The sequence below is a fragment of the Mesitornis unicolor genome, unplaced genomic scaffold (assembly GCF_000695765.1).
Source record: "Mesitornis unicolor isolate BGI_N332 unplaced genomic scaffold, ASM69576v1 scaffold10725, whole genome shotgun sequence".
Taxonomy (NCBI): domain Eukaryota; kingdom Metazoa; phylum Chordata; class Aves; order Mesitornithiformes; family Mesitornithidae; genus Mesitornis; species Mesitornis unicolor.
The window spans coordinates 4,114-16,817 of record NW_010183473.1 but is presented as its reverse complement, the minus strand read 5'-3'; the positions used below and the strand labels follow the sequence as shown (position 1 = coordinate 16,817).

The window sequence follows — 12,704 nt, the reverse complement described above, 5'->3', positions numbered from 1 at the left end:
AGCAGGAACTGTGCAGACTGTTAACAAATTACTGATGCCATGCAAACACCTATATCCAAAAATTACTTGGTTCTTCATTTGAAATTGTCCTCCCCACACCTCCCAAATAACAGCAAAAAGTAACAGGAGCTTCTGTTTCCCCAAATTTAGCCAAGCTTGCCTTTATACAAAAAACATGAAGTACCAAATAAATACAGAATTTTAAGAACTGAAAGAGCAATCATCTTCTTAAGAAACTCAGAGATGTGATACAAAAGAAACAACACTGAGACCACATATAAAATAACAGGTTGATGTTATGTTTAACTATCCGTACTAAAGCCACAGATGATGTCTGGCAAAAAAGTTTCAAGAAAGTTTTACTATGAAAATGAAATAAAGTTGGGAGAGTTTAACAAATGTCATCACTTTAGATGCTGTGAAAATATTACTTTACTTGAAATGCATTCAGAATTTCAAATTCCTGAAATGCTAAATTTTCAAACCTTAAGTAGACTACTGCATATAGCTATAGCTGTTCTGTGAAATGCACAGATTCAAAAATCCCTTGTCTACTTTTTTCTTTTTTTACCTAAAGGAAAGGATGAGAAGTGCTTGCAAAACAAAGTCAATTGACAATTTTCAAAGTTTACCACAGGGAAAAAAAAAATCACATATTCCTTTCTTTCCTTGTGACCACTGTACTTCAAGCAAGACTGTGTCTAAATTCAGAGAATGCTTGATGTTACAACTGCACAAGAATCAAATGCTGTCACACTTATCACTGAAGAGTCCAATGGCATACTTCAATGGCATCGATCTTCACATGATGAGATGGGAAAGCAGTTGCTCAGCTGCACTGAGATTGTTGCTTGCTTGCACCATGGTATAATTGCATTTAACCTGGAATTCAGTGAGGACTCATCCCAGCCTTTCATGTTTCCCTGAAAAAGCTTTTCTACACTTTTATATAAACCAACAGACACCCAGGATGAGCAGCTCTTCAGTTCTTTCACTGACTATAAGAAGCAGGTGTTCTGTAAATCAATAGCTTAATAGTTATGCTAAATATAGCTTTTGTCACATTTCACTTGTAATTCAATGCAATGCTTCTTGATACCTCAGTCATCATCTTGCTGATTTCTTTTCTGTCAACAGAACAGAAGAGTTCATAATGTTAGGATACAGCTATCTGAAGTAAGAGCACTAATAAATCATGACAAATGTTTCTAGATACAATGGATATTAGACAATGACTGCATTTCTAAGTCATTTTTTGAATGGTAGGAGATAATGTTTCCAGCAAATGGAGCAGAGCAATATCAACCCTATCCCCCAGCCCAAACTATAGGATTTTATTTCCATTAAAGAAGATATGCCCTGTAGGTTAATCAACAGTATATACAAGAACCAGAAAACACGGTGGTGACAGAAGTTAGTGGTCCTGCCCTCCCTTCCCTAGCTTACAAAGATGCCGTGTCTTTATGCCACTGTTCAAAGGAACAAAGAAACTATATTGACAAAGGAACAAGTGTTTAAGGTTTCTTCCTAACGTACCATCTTCTAGCTTTAAAGAAAGTCTTAAAAGCATTAGCTTCAGCCATTCAAATAATACATTTCCATTTATGCTACATTTGTATTTACATTTAAATAAGAAAGAAAATAGCTAGGTCCTTCAGTAAGATTTGTCAAACTACATTCACCGCTTCCCGTGAAGATAAAATTAATTAACTGAAATGAGATCAGTGTAAGAGTTTGCTCTTCACCGCTTCATTAAAAAAGAACCCAACAACACATTGTATGATGGCTCCATACATTACATTTTCTGTAATTATGTAACCTACGTTAATTATAAAAGCAGAACTGCAGGCACTTTGATGTTGCCATTTCACAAAGATAGAAAGTCAGATTTTCTTCGCTACTTCTTACCAGTTTAAGGAAGTCAATTAATTTGTGAACGTCCTCTCCTGTAGAAAGGTCCACAAAATCTTTCGGCAGTCGGTAACTCAGGTATGGACTCGGCTGGACAGTAACCTTACTGTTTGTACAACGGAAAACTGGGTAGTCCTTTGGAAAAGATATTGGATAAGACAAGAACAGCGTACATGAAAAAAGCCAGCAACGTTTCTTGAACTCCTCCACAAGACTGTCTGAGTCACTTTGCCCATGAGTTTCTTTAGCATTCACTCAACTAAACCCACATTTTCTGAAAATTGTAGCTTTCTTATGAAAAATTTTGCCCACTTAAGAGCACAAGTTAGAATGTTAATAGCAGTCAGATAAAGGCATTCATTCCCTCACTTTGAAGTTTCCACAATGTATCAACTATTAATGCATTTAATAAACATACGCTTATAAGAGCTATAAAAACTTTGGGCAATAGCATCTACATAAATATGTGGATAAAGAAAATCTTTACGATAAAGTCCCTAAATGTGTATTCACAGGTTCCTTGATTAAACCCATGTTTGCAAATATAACCTGACTGAAATTGTGATCTAAGCTCTCAAACCAATTTACTTACTAAAGAAAAAAGTACACCTATAAAATATCTAAATGCTCAATTGTAGCAAGAGATTTTGTGTAACTTGATACAATTTTCAGCTCAACACACTGACATGCAACATCATTGCCCACTGTACAGTAATAAGCAGCTTCACTTCAAAGACAAAAGTTCAGTAACTTCACACCAGATTCTGTGATCAGATGGAAGCTGAGGCACGAAGACAAGGCATTCTGCTTTTCACATGGGCTTACACCAGAGAAAACTGCATAAAGAGTCTGGCACAGAAAAATAAACCCTCAAAACAAAATTCAGGTGTCCCATGGACAGTTCAAGAATTGAAAGTGTTTTATCAAAGGAGAGAACTTTTAGCAGGGAGGTTCATTGAATGATTTTCATACAGCAATAGCTGCATGGTGAGACAGAGAAAAATGGCATGAATGATAGCCTACGGCGTGGCATATTTCCCTTTCAAAGTGGTATGAAAATGGAGACAGAACTAAAGCAAAGCTCAAATGTTAAAATCAGCTCAATAAAACACGACGTTTCAGACACCTCTGATGTAGTTTAACAGCTAGAAAACACAGAAAAGCCCATGCTATCTGGCTGGCCATCTCTCCTCAGACAACTGCCAGGTGTTTCCCAAGATCAAGTAACATATCCAGCTGCCCAAGGACTCACTGAGATGTGAGGACTCGGTCTCAAGCACGCAGTGAGGAATAAAGCTGGAGTACAAATACATGAAGACTATTCCTCCCTCTCTGTATTAAAAGGATGTTATTTGTTTTTATGGAGGCAATGCAGCTTAGAAGAGGGATAGAAAAGCCCTGCTTTGCAAGTCAGGGGAGTTCAACCACAGGACAAGGCTTCCCTGAGGATATTCGATATGAGGAAGAGACAGAAGTTAAACTTCTTTTTGCCTTCCCCCCCAGACATAAATCTGGAGCTCTGGGAAACTGTATGACAGATACCAGGAACAAAACAGAACTTTATGTGATGAAATATAAAAGTAACAGATTTTAAGAGAAATTGAAAAGAATGCATCAAAACCGCATAGAAGAAAGTTTCAAGGCATCTTCTTCACAATGTGATCAGAGCTGCAATATGGGCTTGTACTGCTTGAACTGAAAACTCCCTTGTAGGCATCTAAAAGGAGCATGCAATACTTGTTGAGATTAAGTACTGCCTAATAAAGTAGACTCTACTTACAAAAGAGTTTACACCTCAGTTAAGGTTAAGGAGTTAAGGACATCTGTGTACTACAATGTGATATGCATCATAATTTTATTGTAACAAAGAAAGACAGTGGAAAAAAGGGTCATAATGCCAACTGGATTTGTTAGTGAGCCTCTCTCACCCCAGGGCTGTACCTGTTCTGTCGCTTCCCCTTCACCCTGGTCTTCTTTCAAGTTCTTCCCAGAGGTCAGTTCTTCCCACGTAAACAGCAGGGAGTCTGTTACTTCACCAAATGGGTTAAAATCTATTAACCAAATCTTACCCTGCAATGGAACAACAGAAGAAGAATTAAAACAAGCCACAGAACTTAAAAAATATCAGAATAAACATATATTACTGTAATATGCTTGGCCTTTAGATAGATGTCAAAATTGACACCACCTGCCTTTAAGCACTTAAAATCTTCTTACATCCTTTACATTAGACGCAGTTTTAAAACAGAGCAAACTATGACTTACTAATTTATTTTATTTTTAAACAGAAGATCAGACAGAGTTCAAATAAACTGAATACAGTTCTACACAAGGTGCTTCCAGATGAGACCACAGAAGTTCTGTCTAATCCCCATGGTCCTCCAAGATCCCCAGACAGCATGAACAGCAAATGGAAAAAACCCACAAACAAGCCACCAAACACACACAAGAATCCCAACCCTAAACAAGGATTTTGCTTTCCATCAAAAGCCACCTCAGCACAGCTCTACATTCAGCAGTCTACAAAGATTCCTGTTCTTGGTCCCAGAAGGGATTTTAAAAATACAGAGCAGGGTCTGCAATAAGCTATTGGAGATCATGAAAGCTGAAGGGTGCTGCACAGATCTAGATAAACAGACAGTAATTCAAAGGCATTTTTAATATAGTCACTACTAGTAGTCCAGGCTAGTTTCTCCTGCCTCATCTTTAATATAGTTGTGTTCCAAGCAGTTCTGGTAGTATACACAACATCACGCCTGTTTTACAAGTGAAAAGTGAAAGCAGCGAGACTAACATGACTTATTAAAGGGAACAGAGATGTTCACAGAGGAGCAAGAAATAGTGTGCGCTCCTTGAGTCATCTCAAGATACAACTCCCAGCACAGGGCCATCTTTCCTTACCCAAGAAAGTGTTAGCTATTCTAACAAAACAAAAAATATAATAAATTACAATGAATTATGAATACAACTAGTTGTAAGAATTTGCAAAACAAGTATTACTCTGGAATAAATCAATCAGATTTATCAAATGCAGAAAGAAAAAAGTAGCTGTAACATAAGCAGGACTGAAGGGTTTCAGTATGTTTATTAAAGATCAACTGGAATTGGAAACCAAACCTAAAGACTGTATAGCTACTGAAAACTTACTTTGCTTTCTCTTTCTTTCTCTCATTCCTGAAGGTTCTTCCTTCTTTAAAAGATGCTTCCTATCTTGATACAAACAGCAAATATCTCCAATGATTTACACTACAGCCATCTGGTTTCCAACTTACAAAGATGCTTTTGAAGCCTTCAATCACAGAGTAACATGGAGACTTCCTCTCCCACCCACACTGCCCAAGCCACCCCCACAGGCACTAACGCACCATAGAATAGGAAACGCATGGAAACCCATACGATTGAGAACAGAAACGCTCTGGCTGGTCTGTTATCATCCATAGTGAGTTACTCATGCAGGTGGGGGGAGTCCCTGCACAGATAAACCGGTGACCTTACTGGTAAACTGGAACTGAGCCATCACCGCAATGGGTGAGCGTGTGGTTGCACACAGGCTGTCACAGGGCTCTCTCTCAGGGCAGATCCACGGGGTACGGCTCTCTCAGAGCCAATTTTAAGAAGCCAGTGCACCACAACGGCAGCACCGAAAGCAGAAAGCTACAAAAGAAACTGTGAATTGCAGGGACACAGACCTGAATGGTTTCTTTCTTGTTTTGGAAGGGTGAAATCCACGTGGTTTAGTTGCAACACCTCTGCACCAATATTGACACCATCGGTGCAGAGAGAGAACAGGGGTAAGCTCTGCTATCATTTTTCATCTCTGTTCCTCTTCAAGAGGCAGTCACAAATTCTCATTATAAGTGATGTTTTACTTTTGCTAATGGGGACATCTTGTTAACTCCGAGGCAGCAGGAGGAGGAATCTGTAATTTTAGATTCGTTCTATCACACTAGAAAAACAAGCTAATGAACCAATTTAACCGCAGATAAAAGAAAGGCTGGCAAAGTTCGTTCAGCAGCTCAGAGAATTTTCCCCTACATCAGAAATGTTTATACTTCATAAAAGACTTCTGTATGAAAAGCTTCTACAGAGATTCCTCCTTACCTCAAATACATGAATCTTGGCTTTTCCCTAGGAACTCAAGATCACTTATCTAGAGAAGAGATGTACCCTGGAAAACTGGTTTTGAGGCTACTGAAAGCAACCTGTTTTCTGTGAGCACCCAGCAGTATTTCTCCCTCCTGTACAGCAATACACAACACCAACCATTTCCTCGAGGTGTCTTAAATCTGCACTGAGTTTCAAATTGGTGACAAAACCAACTAAATATCCCTTTTCAGGGCTCATTAAAGGGACTGTATATAACTCGGGTCAGTAACCAAACTGTCTTTTCTTAAGATTAAATGCTCTTTCAAGTCTTACATGCAATGTAATTTAAATGTAGTTTAAGATGACTTGCACTGTGTATCTGAAGAGCAGTAGTAAAGTTATTTATCTGCAATCCTCTGGTATCAGTTATCTTTGTCATATGAGAGCACAGAAATACACAAGTCAGGAAAGCAAAGTTGTGCACATCTGGAAAGGAAACAAAAAAACACAACCTGCATTACATAAGATTTTTTTTCTCATCCTAAAACGGGAACCAATAGATTTAGCATGCCATGTCAGCTTCACACTTTGTTTTACTAAAGCATTAAGCAACATGCTGCTGAAAGGAAGTGCCTAAGACAAAGGCTGTTCAAAGGAAATTAAAAGATAGATAAAATGCAAACTGAACTGTTACATCTTCCTAACTCCAGCTGCACCTTCATGCACAGTGACAGTACTCACAAGGCAGAGACCCAAGCACTAGTTTGCATGTTGAGAAAAGCAGCTGTGGGCTAGCAGTGCTCTGGAGCCACTCACTGCATTTCTTGTGTCTTACCACAGTGCCCTGTCTTCAGCGTGGTTACAAGTTGTTAGCACCTGGGAGATACACAAAGAGCAACAGCAGAGCCGATTCTCAGGCTTGGCAGCTGTTGCACATTATTATGAACTGCTAGCAGAAGAACGACCAACCAAAAAAGTGGATCCAAATGGAAACAGGCTACCAGTCCTGCAACACAACCTCTTCAGGACTAGATCTCCAGACCATTCAGCTTGGCAGACTGCATGACAGTGTTTTTTCCTTAAAAGATGACTTCTCTGCAAAGCCAGGCACCAGCTCAGATGAGCTCGGTGAGGAGAGTGAAACAGGAAAGGCAGACACATAAAAGCTTCTTCTTAACCAGGCCAGGGCTGCTCCTGTGCCACCCTCCAACTCTGCGAGCAGGACCTGTGACAGCCCCCTCTGTACAGCCTCTCAAGTGACTAAAACAAGCAAGGGGAAGGGATTGCTCTCATTCACAACCATATCAAAGAAAACGCTTCTCCAAGATTAACATTTAGAGGTTGAAAGAATTTAAAATAAGCAGACACTGGACATTTCTCTCATTCTGTAGGTGAGGTTGCTGTGCAACCAGCCTGATGAGGAGAACGGGCTCTGGAAATTAATCACAGGGCAACACCCGGTAGTCTTCTGCTGCCTGTAAGTTTCATACAAAGGAGCAATGAATAATACAGTTGCAAACCACAAAAGTATCTGTGAAAGGAGGAGGATCTGACACACAAAGGGCTATCTGACAGTTTACAAGACCTGAGGGTAGAAGGCACCGAGAGATATCTACAAACAGATATTTTATCTTGACAGATGAGGAAACCACTGCTCACTTGAGACCACACAGGCCGGAACCTTTTACTTAAATAATCTGTCTTCATGGCTCAGCCGTGAGGCAGAGCACCCAACGGCAGAACGCGGTTCAGTGCTGAAGTGTTGCTCCTCACTTTGCCTGACAGCATCCTTGAGTCTGAGGATCTGAACCCAGGCAGGTAATTTTCATTACCATTCAGCACGGCTGTTTTCAGCCTGATTCCAGGTACCTACATTAAAAGTTGTACTGAGTAACAGTACCAGAGTCTTTTTCCACACGACACAAATTCTAGTGTAGTTTGTTTTGCAAACTATGGCATGATTTACTATTACACAATTACAAAATACTTTGGCAACATTCAAAGTCAGAATCAGGACTCACTACAAATATTCCCAACTCAGCTCAACTAAAGACCTTCTCCAATCCCGTAACAGTAAACAAGTCAAACAGTGAGACTCAAATTCATATAGCAAAAGCATATAGCCCTTTTTTTGCATTATTAGTTTGGGATTTAGAAAGAAATTTAAGCTCAAATGAGTATTTACTTCTCATGCACTAATGCAATTCCCAAAATCAGGTTGTGATCCCCAAAATCATTTGGAGATTTAAGGCTACATAATGCATTTTCGGTTGTGGTTGTTTTTAAAAGAACATGTGTGCCTTTCAAGCACATCTCATCTCTCCACTGACACCACAGAGGTCAAAGTGACTAATGTGGATATCGGCAGCTGAAGCATGGGATAGGACACTTCTTCCTGCTCCATCACTATCCAGATGTTCAGGGTTCTGATTTGCTGAGCACTCAGAACCACAGCTGGAGCAGTTTGAAAAGGAAAACATCAGCCTCCATCTGTCCCAGACTGGGCACACCACATTCATATATTCCTTTAACAATTATCCCTTTCATACTCCAGACTGCCATATATAAATACAAGTTCTCATTTTCCAGGCTCACAAGGATAATCTGAAGAAATGACTAGTTTGGATGAATTCTTATGCTTTAGGGAAAAACATCACAAACAAACAAATGCCCAAGAAATTAGGGTTGGTTTTTTTTTTTGAGGAAAGAGCATCAAGAATCCCCTGCGTTTTTTTCAGTGAGCAAAATATCACCCCTGCCTTATATTTTTTTTAAATAACCCAGCCATTCTGGCTGAATGTTCAGATACATTTCAGTCAAAAGCACGCAGAGTAAGCACTATGCAGAGGGACCCTTAGCAACAGGCAGTGCTTCGCTAGAACAGTTTAGTAATGTTGCTTGATATTGATGAAGTACCCACCTTAAAACTAAATTGCCTTCGGTAGACTCATAGAACTGACAGAACAGCTGAAGCCAAAGTTACGTGCTTTAAGACAGACTACTTCTCTGGAAGGCATTTACTAAATAATTACATCGCTGGCACAGACATATTTACACTCCTAATCCTATTATTCTCCTACTGTGGACAGTGTCTAACACAGAAAAAGACCTGGGGAACAGAATGATAACATCAAATGGTTCTTTTTTTTTTTTTTTTTCTCCTCCCCCAGAATCACTTCTAGGAAGACAGGAAAATGAAGCTATTGTTTGCTTCATCTCTGTACCATTTCAGGAAGAATTTCCACAGAATAAACAATTATATACAACTTATTGTTCACTTACCTTGCTGTCTCGGTACACATCAAAAACAACTGAAAAGGAGGAAAAAAGATGTTAATCTTACAGCATATACAATTTCACAGAAGATGTCTAAATCTGAATAGATGCTTGTGTACACAGCACAATCTGCAAAGTCAATATGTCTAAAGAGCTGCAAGCCAGAATTAGGTTCATTTCCAAGAGGGAGTTGAAACATTTCAAGAACTATTGTTAATACACAGAGAGATCGGTTGCTGGGTTTTTCCACTTAACGCTGGTTTCTTCTGTTAATTTTCCCCCCCAGTAAAGAACATTTGATAAACTTGTAGCACAGAGAGAAGCTTATCTCTGACACTACTGCTGTTCAGTTTGCAGCAGAATGGAGAAATTTTAAGGAAGGATCAAGACTCCGCTAACACTGCACACTCCAAGACATTGCACAAACATTTAATAAGAGAAAGTTTCTGCTCGAAGGAGATTAGGACTTCAGCAGATAAGAAGACTAACAGGTTGTAGGAACAAAGGGGCAAGTGGGCGTGCTGAGGAGGAGGTGGCAGTGAAATGGCTATGTTTAACGTAACCCAGAGCAGATACAGCACACCTACCATTATCAACAGCTCCTTCAAACGGAGCCTTTGCTACTCAGTGACTGACGCAAAGCTGCCTTGTGTAGCTTCATTGTCGTACCTTCCTTTGACTTAATTAAGCATGAATTTTTGTACATGCATCTTTCTATTAGCTTCTGTTCTGTATGGTTAAACAAAGCTTTGATTTGTCTTTCTATTCAGAAAAGAGCGTATCGACAGATAAGCGTTCAGGCATGACTACATGCACAACTTGTACCAGTTTAGCAGAAAGAAAAAAGGAAAAAAAAAAGTAATATTTAGAAAAAGCTCAGACAAATGGTGTATTGTCACTTCCTTCACTAATAGGGAAGGGAATATTTCAGCTAAGAAATTTCACAATACATGTGGGATAAACTAAACTCAGGATATGACTGAGGAACACTTGAGCCTCGGCGACTGCTCAGGAAGCTGCCCGTCAGTAACAGGGATGTTGATTGATCACATCCATGCATGTAAAGCTACTCAGCAGCTCAATCTAACATTTCATGCAAAGCTGGCTGGGCTAAGGGCAAACCACAACTCAACAGTGCCAAAGCCAGTCACGAAACTCTTTTTTGACCATATAGCCTAAAAATCCACACAGCCTTTTGCACAAGCTCAGTTACGTCAATTTAAAATGTCACTCCGGAATTAAGTGCTATATTTTCTCAAGAAGGCAAGCCCTTGGTGGCTAAGGAAGTCAACAATGCAAAGAAGAGTACAGCAACTCTACATTTCTTCTCCAGCTGTTCAACTGAACTTGTTGCCTGTACCATGCACTCTCATTAGTCATAGTCCATTAATAGAAAACCTGCATTTGAGCTTTTATTATAAAATGATGCCTGTCAGCTTAAAGCAAGCCGATGGCAATCATTGAGGCTAACAGCATTTAGAGGGATTTATTTCCCCATTAAGACTGATTGTACATTGGTGATTGGTTTGAGACACTCACAAACAAACTTCTGAACAGAGAAGAAAACCTGAACTGTTCTCTCTTCTTAGGGACCACCTCAGCACAGGAATCTCACGTGCCAGTGAGACTACAGTAACACTTTAGCAGTGATTGCTCAAAGGGGAGAGTAAGCCAGGGCTCAACTCCGCACTAAGTACCGGTATGTCCAGAACACTGTTCTTACTGGGTCTTTATGAAAGGTATTTAGAAGGTTCTAACATAATTTAGAAGTATTTATAAAGCATTCACCCATCTGTTATCCTACTGCTCTGACTCTGCAATGCTTCATCTGCTCTGACTCAACTCTTCCATCTGGAGATGCTACCAGACCAACTGGAAAAAGCAGAGCAAACAGCATGAAAATACCCAACAAAACAAGAAGTCAGGAAAAAAGCTATAATACCTTTCCTTTTAAAAGCAAACAAGCAAGCAAACCCAGATTTTTATTGTTAACAACACACATGCTACCAGATAGTGGATCAAAGGATATGATGGGGGGTGAATGTGGTAAGAAAAAAAAACAAAAAGAGATAACACTTTCTGCATGGCATTTCTCTGCAGACAAACAAGTCACCAGCATTTAGTGCCCAAGAACAAAAGGTTAACAAACCTGCATCCCAGAAGGTCACCCTGAAACCTCCTTTTCCCAAAAGGCAACTCAGATGGCACAGTTTTACGTCCTTTACATAAGATGGCACTTCAGACCTTTCAGTTCACCAGACAGCTGCTTCAGAGCCTAAATCTAGGCATCAATTTCCAAAAATAGTGCCCTAAATTCTTATCTATCAGTTGATTACATACCAGCTAAAATTACGGTGGAACACAGGGGAAAATTAAAAGACAGCAATCAGAATGTCAGATCTATACGTCTGATCTCACTTCAAAACATTACGGCTATGGACCTACTGAATTAGTATACTGATTTCCAGGCTACAGGTCTTCTCCAAGCAGTGGCCCTTGAGAACATCTCTGGATTGAAATAAAGGAACCTTGCAGAGTCAAATTATTAAGAATTTTAATACAACAGAGTAATCTTCTCCAGCAAGTCAGACAGGACAGATCTACTGGACTCCTCTGGTGGCTCAGCAAAATAATTAACCATGTTTAAAACCTACCTAAGGGCTGAGTATTCAAACGTTTATATAAGAATTGTTCATCAGTTTTATTGTCTTATGTTTATGTATTTTACTAAACTGTGCAGGACCTCGCACTTGGCCTGACATCTGACATCTTTATAAGCATGATATCTAACATCTTTATAAAGAAGTATTCTTCTTACCACTGAATGCCTTTTGTTAAGCATTTCCTACCTCACTTCTTAGGTTTAGATTTTTTCTTAATTAAAAACAAGTATAAGGGGAAAAGGCCTTCCAAAAAAAGTCACAACGCCTTCTGAGGCAATCTCACTCATACATTGTGTTTCCCTATGCCTTCAGGGTTATTTTGTTCCCAATTTTATAGTAATTCAAAAACTGCATTGCTCTGCATACCCTAGCTACAAAAACTAAAATGCTCTCCTAAATTAAAAAGAACCACGTCTTGTGAAAGCAATAGGTATGAAGAAAGAAATGCATATCCACAGACTCAAAAAATATTAGGGATGCCATTATTTATTGAGAAATACCCATTTTTCCACTGATCTTCATCAGTAAACTGGAATTTAGTACACTGCAACTCAGTGCACTGTGGAGAAACGAGCCTGACTCAGCAACAGCAAGGGAGCACGAAGACAGATTTCATTTCTATGGAGTTTGCCCTGCAAGCTCTTTCCATTTCAAACCTCCCAGTACCCTGCAAAAGAACTTTGAAGAGGTAGACCCTTCATTTCTGTTTTTTGTAACTACACATACAATAAGTACTGAAAAACCTCCATAAACAGCCTTTTCTCCTCT

The 12,704-nt window shown here is 39.4% G+C and overlaps 1 protein-coding gene across 1 annotated transcript in view; it reads right to left on the bottom strand.

Moving 5' to 3' along the window:
• Positions 1 to 1,100: 1,100 nt before the first annotated feature.
• The window catches only part of CDC123 (cell division cycle 123), a gene marked incomplete at its 5' end in the record, with an annotated part of 15,177 nt that continues 3,573 nt past the window's right edge, over positions 1,101 to 12,704 (bottom strand). Inside the window, 4 exons of the mRNA XM_010184154.1 lie at positions 1,101 to 1,127; positions 1,909 to 2,046; positions 3,853 to 3,981; positions 9,280 to 9,308. Of these exons, the coding sequence (XP_010182456.1) occupies positions 1,101 to 1,127; positions 1,909 to 2,046; positions 3,853 to 3,981; positions 9,280 to 9,308 (323 nt within the window). The remainder of the gene's footprint in view (positions 1,128 to 1,908; positions 2,047 to 3,852; positions 3,982 to 9,279; positions 9,309 to 12,704) is intronic.